Below are 12,102 nucleotides of genomic sequence, written 5' to 3'. Positions count from 1 at the left end.
TTATTGAGCATCAAGAATCGCCCTGAAACACACATTCAAACCTGAGCTCTCAAGGACACAGCTAAAGGTTTTGAACTTATTGAAAACTGAGAAGTATTGAAAACTGCTTGACTTTAGTGCCCCTTATTTGCATATCAATATATACAGTTGAAGTCGGAAGTTTACATACACTTAGGTTGGAGTCATTAAAACTCGTTTTTCAACCACTCCACAGATTTCTTGTTAACAAACTATAGTTTTGGCAAGTAAATTAGGACATCTACTTTGTGCATGACAAGTAATTTTTCCAACAATTACAGACAGATTATTTCACTTATAATTCACTGTATCACAATTCCAGTGGGTCAGAAGTTTACATACACTAAGTTGACTGTGCCTTTAAACAGCTTGGAAAATTCCAGAAAATTATGTCATGGCTTTAGAAGCTTCTGATAGGCTAATTTCCATAATTTGAGTCAATTGGAGTTGTACCTGTGGATGCATTTCAAGCCCTACCTTCAAACTTAGTGCCTCTTTGCTTGACATTATGGGAAAATCAAAAGAAATCAGCCAAAATAATTGTAGACCTCCACAAGTCTGGTTCATCCTTGGGAGCAATTTCCAAACATCTGAAGGTAGCACGTTCATCTGAACAAACAATAGTACACAAGTATATACATCATGGGACCACGCAGTCAACATACCACTCAGGAAGGAGACGCGTTCTGTCTCCTAGAGATTAACGTACTTTGGTGCGAAAAGTAAAAATCAATCCCAGAACAACAGCAAAGGACCTTGTGAAGATGCTGGAGGAAACAGGTACAAAAGTATCTATATCCACAGTAAAACGAGTCCTATATCGACATAACCTGAAAGACCGCTCCGCAAGGAAGAAGCAACTGCTCCAAAACCGGCATAAAAAAGCCAGACTACGGTTTGCAACTGCACATGGGTACAAAGACCATACTTTTCTGAGAAATGTCCTCTGGTCTGATGAAACAAAAATAGAACTGTTTGGCCATAATGACCATTGTTATGCTTGGAGGAAAAAGGGGGAGGCTTGCAAGCCGAAGAACACCATCCCAACTGTGAAGCACGGGGGTGGCAGCATCATGTTGTGGGGGTGCTTTGCTGCAGGAGGGACTGGTGCACTTCACAAAATAGATGGCATCATGAGGGAGGAAAATTATGTGAATATATTGAAGCAACATCTCAAGACATCAGTCAGGAATTTAAAGCTTGGTCGCAAATGGGTCTTCCAAATGGACAATGACCCCAAGCAGACTTCCAAAGTTGTGGCAAAAAAGCTTAAGTACAACAAAGTCAAGGTATTGGAGTGGCCATCACAAAGCCCTGACCTCAATCCTATAGAAAATTTGTGGGCAGAACTGAAAAAGCTTGTGCGAGCAAGGAGGCCTACAAACCTGACTCAGTTACACCAGCTCTGTCAGGAGGAATGAGCCAAAATTCATCCAACTTATTGTGGGAAGCTTGTGGAAGGCTACCCAAAATGTTTGACCCAAGTTAAGCAATTTAAAGGCAATGCTACCAAATACTAATTAAGTGTATGTAAACTTCTGACCCACTGGGAATGTGATGAAAGAAATAAAAGCTGAAATAAATCATTCTCTCCACTATTATTCTGGCATTTCACATTCTTAAAATAAAGTGGTGATCCTAACTGACCTAAGACAGGGAATTTTTACTTTGATTAAATGTCAAGAAAAGTGAAAAACTGAGTTTAGATGTAGTTGGCTAAGGTGTATGTAAACTTCCGACTTCAACTGTATATATATATATTTTTTATTTAATTCATCTTTACTTAACTAGGCAAGTCAGTTAAGAACAAATTATTATTTACAATGATGGCCTACTCCGGCCAAACCCTAACCCGGACGACACTGAGCCAATTGTCCGTCGCCCTTAGGGACTCGCAATCACGGCCGGTTGTGAAACAGCCTGGAATCGAACCAGGGTCTGTAGTGACACACTAGCACTGAGATGCAGTGCCTTAGACCGCTGCGCCACTCGGGAGCCCAAAACGGGGTGCTTAGTGTGTCCTCTGAAGAGCAAGAGTAAAAACACAATTGAAGACTCACACTAATGCCAATTAAAAGCCTTTTGAGCAAAATTTGCATTCACTCTTTGACACAAAGTATCTTCCACATAAGTCTGATACAATGTAGCAAAAAAAGAAAGAACTGTGCTTACAAAACAACACCAGTGCCGATAAAACAAAGCCAACCGTATGTGGATGGATTCAGTGAAAGTCATGAGAATAGAGTGGGTTCCCACTTACCAATCTGTCCTGTGGCAATGATGTTTAGATACTTTGGGTGTTGATTGACAGTGAGACACAGAATGTCATCTGTGTGCTCGAGGTAAAAGCTCTGAGTCCCTGTGAGAAGAGATACAGTATGAAACTTTAATATCAGTCCCAGCACATTTCAGGTGTTTTTCTATACTTTTAAATTACTTAATTTCCCCCCTATTTATATACAGTTACGTGCAGAAAAAAAGGTTGTCATAAAATAAAAAAATATGTATAAACCGCCTTACAGGTTGTGACAATTATCACTAGAATAGTCAATAGTTCAGCCAACAGTTAGTTGTATCCACATTCTGAATATGAGTGTTATACCTTTTCGTTTTTAGAGGGTCCTGGGTTTGTATAGCCCATGACTTATTTATATATAAATATTAAGTGTTCACATTTGTGTGATAGCATAGCACAATAGCATTAAGAAATATAGTCATAACGAATGCAGGCGTCCTGGTAGGATGCCTATAAGAAGCAGCAGACCCCAATACCCTTTTCACACTATCATGCCAACATGAACCAAAGTGTGCTGCACATTTTCCTTCCCAGCACAGTTTCAGGAGCATTGACTCTGGATAAGAGCATCTGCTGAATGACCAAAATGTAAACTATGGTGAAGGTGTAACCAGGCCAGCACAGTATAGCTTGGGTTGGCTCAGGTCAGTAGTGTGTTCAGTGTTCCTGTGCTTATACACGCAGGGACGGACTGGGACCAGAAATCTGCCATGGCATTTCTAACAGACCGGCCCCCATACCAACCCATTTTTGCCTTGAGGCCCCCATTATTAGCCAAATACTGATAAGTCTACGTGAAACCCCCAATAAGACAAGCCAAACTGGGCTAAAGATGGACCAGCCCATCTGGCATTTGCCATAACTGCCCTAGGGCCAGTCCATCTCTTCATACACACCAGCAGAGAGGTTCTGGATGACCACTGCTGCGGCAGTGTGGAAGATGATGTCGGCGCCATCATTGAGGTAATGCAGGTTGTTTCGACAATCAAAACCCCGATATCCAAACACATGTTCCAAGGTCAGCTCCTGAAAAGCACACCCAAATGAGAAAAAGCAACAGGAACTTATTTTTTTCCCCAAACATAAATATATAAAATGCAAAATACTGGACAAGCTGATGTTTCCCATCAAATGTTTTGTATGAACATTATAGACCTGAACAGCCATTCCTTTGGCAACATCTCTCGGCCCACCAGACCCCGCCTGGCTATTTAACTATGCAACCTCCCCTTTTAAAAATAGATCCATCTCACGAACCTCAACCAGTTTTTTCTTCTTGGTTAAGTTGTTCTTCAGCAGTTTCTCTGGTAAGGGGGCAGCTCTACTGACAGGAGGCCTGCACAGAAGAAATTATAACATGGCGAATTGATATGATTGATATGAGCCATTCGAGAGGCTTTTAGAGTGCCTAATTGCACAGTACTTTGCTGTACATGTCTTACCTGACTTCACTCTAGCCATTATAGACCTATAGTGTCTATATTACGTGCCGTTCTGTGTTTTTACTGATTTGATGTTTGTTTGTGTTTGTAGCACTTTGTGTTTTATAAAGTGTTACAAATAAAATGTATTATGATTATTATTGTGATGATTGTTATTATTATTATTAGAGCAGAGCAGTACGGAAGGTCCAGAAACAACTAGCCACTTCATGTAGATCTGAAAGTATTTTCAGAGGCATAGGTAACTTGAATGGTAGTAACTCTGCCTTGCCTCCCGATAGGTGGAATTACGACAAATGTTCTCCTAATATTACGGTGCGACCTAACTTTTCTGCGCACATAATGATAAGCAGATTACAATAAACCAACTGGTCGGAGTTATTTTTCATGACAAGAACATTACTTCATGGGACAGATGTCATATTTTGGTTGTTATCTGGTCAGATAATCTGATTATTTTCTGGTTGCTGCAAATACGTTATCAAAACGTTCTTACAATAGCAGTATACAAACTGACCATGCCATTATAAAATACATCATTCGTTTTTGTTGGCCATACGGTACCTTTCCTCCACGAGCACTTCTTTCTCTCGCTGGTGAGGCTTTGTGCCAACCATGGCCCGGATGCTGACAGCATAGATCTTGGTGATGTAATCGGTACCCTTCTCTCGTGCAACATCACTGTCATACCCTATAGAGAGAAAAAAGAATGTCAATTCCTTGTGCCTGAACAATACAACCATTTATAAATATAACCATACCACATACAATCATAAATCAGAGACAACCACAACCAAACTGAATTTAGCCAGCTACATTCCAAGCATACCAAGTGAGCGCAAGACATGCAAGCACAAGACCAAGCCAAACTACAGCGATTAATCAAGACAGCGGGAAGGATCACTGGTATAGACCAACAATCATCTATCCAGCTTGCACACAAAACTCATCCTTCAAAAACTGAACAATATCTTACAGAACAGTACATATCCCTTTCACCCAAAATGCTGTCATAGCAGCCTAAGCCTGACTAGGGGAAGGAGACTTCTTCAAAAGATGCTCAGGATGAACAGATACAGGGACTCTTTCATTCCAACAGTCATTAGGCTGTGCAATGGATAATCTAATTGGACTCTTGACTAGTTGATAGAAGTGTATAGTAAATATGTGTTGCACTTTCATATACATTTTATAGTGTTTTTTCTGTGTTTTTATGTATATGTCTTTTTAAGCACATGACCAAATGGGATAATAAAGTTGATCTAATCCAGGGGTCTCCAACAGGACGATCGCAAGCTACCAATTGGATATCACAAAATTGGGGAGAAAAAGGGGGTAAACAAATAAAGAAAAAAAGAAAATGTAGAATCGCAGGAAATTTCCTTTAAAACGGCAACCTTTTCTCTCAGCTGCATGACAAAATGTGTAGAACAGCAGGAAATTAGCATTAAAACTGCATTTAAAAAAAAAATCTCAGCTCCATGGAGACATTTGTATAATTGCAGGAAATTGGCTTATTTTTTTTTTTATGTTTCAAAACACCACCAGGATGGGGGCCTCGAACTATTTTGCAGAAAATTCATCCGCGCCGACTGCGCCCCCTGCTATACCCCCTGCCACACCCCTGCTACACCCCCTGCCACGCCCACCACCTAAAACACTTTTTAATCCAGAAAAAACCCGATACCTCCATCCTCCTCCGCATCGTCGTCAGACTCCTCGCTATCCACCGCCTTGCTCTCCTTATGTCCCGACAACTCGCGGGCCCAAATCATGAGCGCAGAGTCAGCGCCTCCCACCGACAGCAGCATGGTGTCATCATTGGACCAACGGACGTTGGTCACATTGGCACTGTGCCCCACATACTTCTTAAACTTGGCAAACTGGCCCTGAAACAAAGGAGTGGTCCGTTTCAGTGCAGTCAACTCCTGGGTCGTGTTCAGTAGGCACGAAATTGAAGAAAAATTCTAAACAGAATGAAACTGGGAGGTACTACGTTGAATTTTGTCCCATAGCAAACGCTTGTTTTCGTTCTCCATTTCAAAACATTTTGCTTCAGTGTGCTCTAATGAACAGAACCAATGTAATGGCATTGAGATTGTTGTGAATGTGTGCACTAAAATGGAGCTTTGTATTTCTACGTCAGACTTGTATTCACTCACCTTGGAAGGATAACCAAACAGCTTTAGGAAGCCAAAGTCATCCCCAGTGGCCAGCAATTTCCGGTCTTTGGTGAGAGAGGCAGCATTTACAAAACTGAGTGTGGGCCAGATCCCCTCGCAGGTGGGTCCCAACACTGAGGTCCAGGTGGCCCAATCCACCTTTTCAAACTGGAAACATGCAACACAGACAGACAGACACAAACAGGCATGCACGCACGTGTACACACGTACACATACACTTCTGAAAAAGGGTTTACATGTACATATAATCTTTCACCTCTGACACATCTGTGTCATTTTGATGTGTGATTTCATCAATAGAAGGAGCCCATGACAAAATCAAGGGACATATAATGTGTTTTAACCTCTGCAATATTGATAGTTTGTTTCCTTCCTCTTGGGGCTTCGAAGAATAGTTGTTCTTTGGTACCGGTGTTGATTTGTAGCAATTTCCCTGTATTCAGGATTAAAAACAATAATAGCTCTTGAAAAAAGTATAAATATTACTCTTAGGGCTGAATCATAAGAGAAATGTGCATGTAAGGGAAGAAGGGTGGACAGCAACAAATTAGATTGCAACTAGAATCATCAATGACTAAATTATTAAAGGCCCAATCTGTAATTTGTCTGAATTCGCTGCAATAAACTATACAAGAACATATACAACAGTGTGCGCAATGGGTATTTATTTATTCGACCTCCCAAGCCAAGTGTATAGGCATTTCTATTCCTTTCACGTACCACGGGTGTCCCAGTCAATGTGGGTGATGTAGCTGGAAGCTCCTTTACAGATACCCACTCTCTTGCTGGTCAGCACATTGTAAATGTCCACAAAAGTGTCATGAGAAGCCACAGCAAGGTATTTTCCAGCATCTGGAGGGGGATATGGCAGAGTGAAAACTGTAGTGTTAACAGACCTTGGTCACATACAACTTTGTTTGCAAAAACAACAGGCCCAAAAATATTTTGTCAATAAATGACCACATCCTGGAATTACCTTGGCAGAACCTGATATCCGAGATGATCTCTTTGCGGTGATGGAAGGTCACCATGTCCTCCAAGGTGTCGGCATTCACCACCAGGAAACTGCCGTCGTTCAGACCCACGGCTAAGGCTTTCCCATCAGGAGAAAAGGCACAGCATCTACCGCCTCAAATGAAAAGAACCTGAGCTATGATACATGATCCTGATTTCAGCCACAGAAACCTATTTTAAACATACATGGAGGTAGAAAGAAAAATTGCAGATACTCTCATAATGCTGTATTTTGGGAGGATTCTTTTGAGGATACTTGCTTTTATATTTCATTTGGGGGGACAGTGGTTGTCTTTCAATGCTGCATATTGAGTATATTGAAATGTATCATTGTAAGGCCCTATCGTTTTAAATGTCATGCATTGCAGATCTTTTGACCTAACGAAGATTCTTGTGGATTGAAACATTTTCAATAAAGGTGGTAATTGGGAGGATATTCAGTGTGTGGGCCTTTCTGTTCTCTTCAAGTATTCTTCATTAGCCCAGCACCTACGTTTTTTAAGAATGTGAGTATGACCACAAACTTTTCTATATATGTATTACAGATGTACCAGTAATTGTTTTTCAATGAAACCTTTATAAAATATTTAACAAGACCAAATTATAGCAGGTACCTTTTTTAAGTTTGCGGACAGCTACCATGCGATGGTTGGAGGAGAGTTCCCAGATTCTGAGCGTTTTGTCATCACTTACAGTGGCACATATGGGAAGCAGAGGGTGAGCAGCCAAACCCCACACCTCACCCTCCATGTGACCCTAAACACACACACGTAATAGTCAAACCATTTGTTGGGATTTTTAAGACAATGAAAATCGGCGTAAATTCTGATCTTATGTCTAGCTGTTGCATCCACCCCCCTCTGCGCACCTGAACCAACAAGGTCATCGGGCCGCTCTTGTCAATTTCCAAAATCTCTCCATTTTTGGTCCCCACAAGGATGTGTCCATGTCCAAGGGTGATGGCGCGGATAGATGGGTTGTCCTCCAGCAGCAATCCTAAGAAAAGAAGCAGGAGGTGATGCCAAAGAGCAAACATAAATTCCCAAAATAGCAGCAAGCAAATGGCAACAGTTACCATTATTTGTACTGATGGAAGTTGTTGCTGCCTATGGCATTCATTCATTCATTTTTTTCAATACATTTATAATTTATCCATTCATTCACAATCATAGTATTTATCAATATTGGTACATTACTGCTTGAATTTAGTTTACCTGGAGAATAGTTTTTGTGGTGAGATACTGTACATGACTTACATTTTTAAAATGTAATAGTCTATAATAGCCTGCTTTTGGATGTGGAGCGAACAAAGCAAAGAAGAAGACAGCATACCTTTAGATGAAGCAGACAGCGAAGACCTTTTGATGGCGTAGGTCTTCAGGCACCTCTCAAACATGTCATCCCATAGCTCCACCACTCCATCCTTGCCCCCAGTCACGAACCCCTGCGAGAGAATGAGGGGACTCTGTCACCGGGGGGGAATAATCGCCCACAAGCCCAATTCCTTTTTCTCTCATTTCGTTCAATCACCGCCTTCCCTAATTTAGATCCCAGTTGTGTTCTGCTGCAGTTTCCAAGGTAACCATTAAGGAACATGTATTCTACCTGGGTATACAAGTAAACGACAGGTCAAGATCATGCATAGATGAGTAAAGAAGTGTAGGCATGTGCCTTGGTATGCTGATGGAGTACTGAGCTGCCAAGTAAAGATATCCTTTTAATTAATCCAGAGAATTAAAGTATTGGGTCTGGTTTCCTAGATACTGATTAAGCCTAGTTCTGGACAAAAAATATAAATGCTTTTCAGTCCAGGATTAGGCTTAATCTGTGTCCGGGAAACCGGCTCATAAAGTGAGGCAATAAGTACTAGTCAAAAGTATTTACTGCTACATGACGGTTGGGGAGAGCGGGCACCTTGTCAAGAGAGCACATGGCGAACACTGGACCGTCGTGGGCCTTGATGGTCTTCATGAGGGTGGTCTCTCTCCAGATGTATACGTCCCCAGTGGTGGAACCTGAGAAAACCAGGTCCTCTGAGCGCCCGTAGCAGACGGACATCATGGTCTCCAGCTTCCCGAGGTTTCCAAAGATACCCCTTTTGAATGTGAGGCCTCCACCTTGGGTCCAACACATGCAGTCTTTCAGACAGTTTCTTAAAGCGTTCAGAGTCGAAGGTTGATTTTGTGTGTCGTTTTTTTAGACAATGGAACAACAACAAAAAGAGTACTGTCGTCAAAGTGAACTGCCACACTTCTAATAGTTTGTGTGGTGTTCATTTAGATAATATGTTAGAGGGCGACAAAGCGATTCATAGTTGAATTACTTCACTGAACAGTTGCATTGTCAAACCATTGTTAACTATCACAATTCTCACATGGACGTTGCAGAATAATGACCATTTATCATGTAATTTCTTAAATACATTTCTGTTGCGTAAAGTAAAGTGCCTAAAAAAACATGAGCTGGGGCACACCCAGAAAACAGTTAGTGTGGGGGTGCTGACTAACGGCGAATAAACGATAAACTATCAAAATAAAGTCACACACTACATGTATAATCTCCCAGCAATTGAATGGGTATTTACCAACGTTTCGGCATCACTGTGCCTTCCTCCCGAGGACATTGGTAAATACCCATTAAATTGCTGGGAGATTATACATGGAGTGTGCGACTTTCTTTCTTTTGATAGTTTATCGTAAAATAAAGTGCCACCATGTTTTCTGTGAACCCCAGGAAAAACAACTGTTGCTAAATTAAATGATATTGGGCATGGAAATAATCATGGGGAATACCTGTGTGTTGCCAGAATTTGATATGCTTAATTCCCACGGTGACAAGCTTGTCCATACGGAAGGGGTTGCATTTCACCACAAAAAGCTTATCTTTGTGGCCCCTAGGGAATGAAAAGCAGAACCCACACACATCAGTCTGTTTTCTTCTCCATCAATGTTTGCATTTGCTCATGTTTCATTGAATATCTACACTGTTTTTCAATCAATCATCCTTTTCAGTCATATTCATTACATCTTGATGTATGTGTTTATTCCATAGGGATACTTGAAAATTAAGTTGTGGATGGAGGTAAATAACCTTGAATGGGAATGTCCTGGTTTACTGAATGCATACTGTACCTTGCTTTTGCCAGTTTCTCGCCTTTCTTCCAGTCCCACAACACGATGGAATGGCCTTCGTCAATGCCCACAGAAACAAGACTCTTCCCATCCACTGCGTGCCAAAGGGAAGAGAGCCATTTTGTTATGCCCTCTTTGTTATCCCATCCACTCATGCATGCATACAGCCGCATACAGTAAAGGTCAGCAGCTTTCAGATATCCAGAAACACGGACATCATTTACTTTGTGTCGTCAGCTATTGGAGCAATCAAGAAATCCGGTATGCCCTTGTTCCAGGTTGTCTTTATCACAGTCGAGTTGCACAGCTTATCAGATCTCGCAATGCCTGTAGAAGTGTTTAACCCTTTACACCCGTGGGAATTGGCCTATGTGGATAGGGTTATATTTGAAATGTTTCTTACAGACGAAATATGAAAAGCATATGCATAACCATGGTAGCAACTGAAAGGGAAAAGTTTGGAAATAATGGGAAAATGATTAGACAAAAAGGTGAGTACACAAGTTCACCTGACACTAGCCTGAATCTAAATGATTTATTTTAATGTTGTATAGAGCTGGTCTTCTTTATTAAACAATATTTATTAAGAGCTGTCATTTTATTGAGAGGAGCTGCAGTTTAATTATAATTTTTTCTGTTTTGTCTCCCGTTATGTGAGTGAATCTGTATTGAATTTGGTTGAGCAGAAATTGAGACTTGAGCTGTATTGAATTCAAGATCACTCACATAAGAGGATAAAACTGCAGTTCCTCACAATAAAATGACAGCTCTTAATAAAGATTGTTTAAAAAAGACCAGCTCTATACGTCATTAAAACAAATCGTGGAGCTTTGCCAGCCAAGACACGAAGAACACCACTGCTGCAATCTCCTCCTTCACTGTTGATTTTATGTGCATTTTACATGTACTACACTTTTTGCTGCATTTGTTGATTACGAAATCTGAAAATACTCTGGATACATTCAGTAACATTTACTGCAAACTATCATGGATTACAAAGGTTAACCCAGCCATGAGCTGCCCAGAGACACGAGCCTACCAGACGAGCTAATTGCCTTCTATGCTCGCTTCGAGGCAAGCAACACTGAACCATGCATGAGAGCACCAGCTGTTACGGACGACTGAGTGATCACGCTCTTCATAGCAGATGTGAGTAAGTCCTTTAAACAAGTCAACATTCACAAGGCTGCAGGGCCATATGGATTATCAGGACGCGTACTCAGAGCATGTGCTGACCAACTGGCAAGTGTCTGCACTGACATTTTCAAACTCTCCCTGACTGAGTCTGTAACACCTACATGTTTCAAGCAGTCTCTGTGCCCAAGAAAGCTAAGGCAACCTGTCTAAATGACTACCGCCCTGTAGCACTCCCGTCTGTAGCCATGAAGTGCTTTCAAAGGCTGGTCATGGCTCACATCAACACTGTCATCCCAGAAACCCTAGACCCACTACAACTCGCATACCGCCCCAACAGATCCACAAATGATGCAATCTCTATTGCAATCCACACTGCCCTTTCCCACCTGGACAAATTGGAACACCTATGTGAGAATTCTGTTCGTCGACTACAGCTCAGCATTCAACACCATCGTGCACTCATAGCTCATCACTAAGCTCAGGACACTAGGACTAAACACCTCCCTCTGCAACTGGATCCTAGACTTCCTGACGGGCCGCCTGCCACGCTGATCCTCAACACGGGGGCCCCTCAGGGGTGCCCCTCAGTAAGTATTTCACGGCAAGAGCTACACCTGTTGTATTCGGCATGTGACAAATACTGTACAATTTGATTCCAGGAAAATGTGGGGTTGGTGCAACATAAGACAAAAAAATACTAGGTTGAGTGAGAGGACTAAGTGGTGTCTCCAAGTGACCACACACCACTCCAAAGTGTTCACAATTCCTAAGCAATTTCAATGCACTTTTATGACTCAAAGAAGAATCTTCAACTATAAGGTACTTTTTTTTAGCTCTCCTAGCTGTGCCTTTGAGGTACAAGAGCAAGCACACTTGTAGCG

General features: G+C 41.6%; 1 protein-coding gene across 1 annotated transcript in view; it reads right to left on the bottom strand.

The window, feature by feature from the left end:
- eml6 (EMAP like 6) overlaps positions 1 to 12,102 on the bottom strand; it is a 69,395-nt gene that overhangs the window by 34,440 nt on the left and 22,853 nt on the right. The window contains exons 16-30 of the mRNA XM_038971557.1: positions 10,085 to 10,178; positions 9,746 to 9,846; positions 8,868 to 9,070; positions 8,286 to 8,397; positions 7,822 to 7,949; positions 7,568 to 7,709; positions 6,916 to 7,068; positions 6,660 to 6,791; positions 6,284 to 6,372; positions 5,919 to 6,086; positions 5,444 to 5,645; positions 4,321 to 4,447; positions 3,572 to 3,650; positions 3,211 to 3,340; positions 2,279 to 2,377 (exon numbers count right to left, since the gene is read on the bottom strand). Coding sequence (XP_038827485.1) covers positions 2,279 to 2,377; positions 3,211 to 3,340; positions 3,572 to 3,650; positions 4,321 to 4,447; positions 5,444 to 5,645; positions 5,919 to 6,086; positions 6,284 to 6,372; positions 6,660 to 6,791; positions 6,916 to 7,068; positions 7,568 to 7,709; positions 7,822 to 7,949; positions 8,286 to 8,397; positions 8,868 to 9,070; positions 9,746 to 9,846; positions 10,085 to 10,178 — 1,959 coding nt within the window. The remainder of the gene's footprint in view (positions 1 to 2,278; positions 2,378 to 3,210; positions 3,341 to 3,571; positions 3,651 to 4,320; positions 4,448 to 5,443; positions 5,646 to 5,918; positions 6,087 to 6,283; positions 6,373 to 6,659; positions 6,792 to 6,915; positions 7,069 to 7,567; positions 7,710 to 7,821; positions 7,950 to 8,285; positions 8,398 to 8,867; positions 9,071 to 9,745; positions 9,847 to 10,084; positions 10,179 to 12,102) is intronic.

The sequence above is a fragment of the Salvelinus namaycush genome, chromosome 2, assembly GCF_016432855.1.
Source record: "Salvelinus namaycush isolate Seneca chromosome 2, SaNama_1.0, whole genome shotgun sequence".
Classification (NCBI taxonomy): domain Eukaryota; kingdom Metazoa; phylum Chordata; class Actinopteri; order Salmoniformes; family Salmonidae; genus Salvelinus; species Salvelinus namaycush.
Note: the sequence above shows the minus strand (reverse complement) of the source record. Positions and strands in the feature narration are given on the sequence as shown.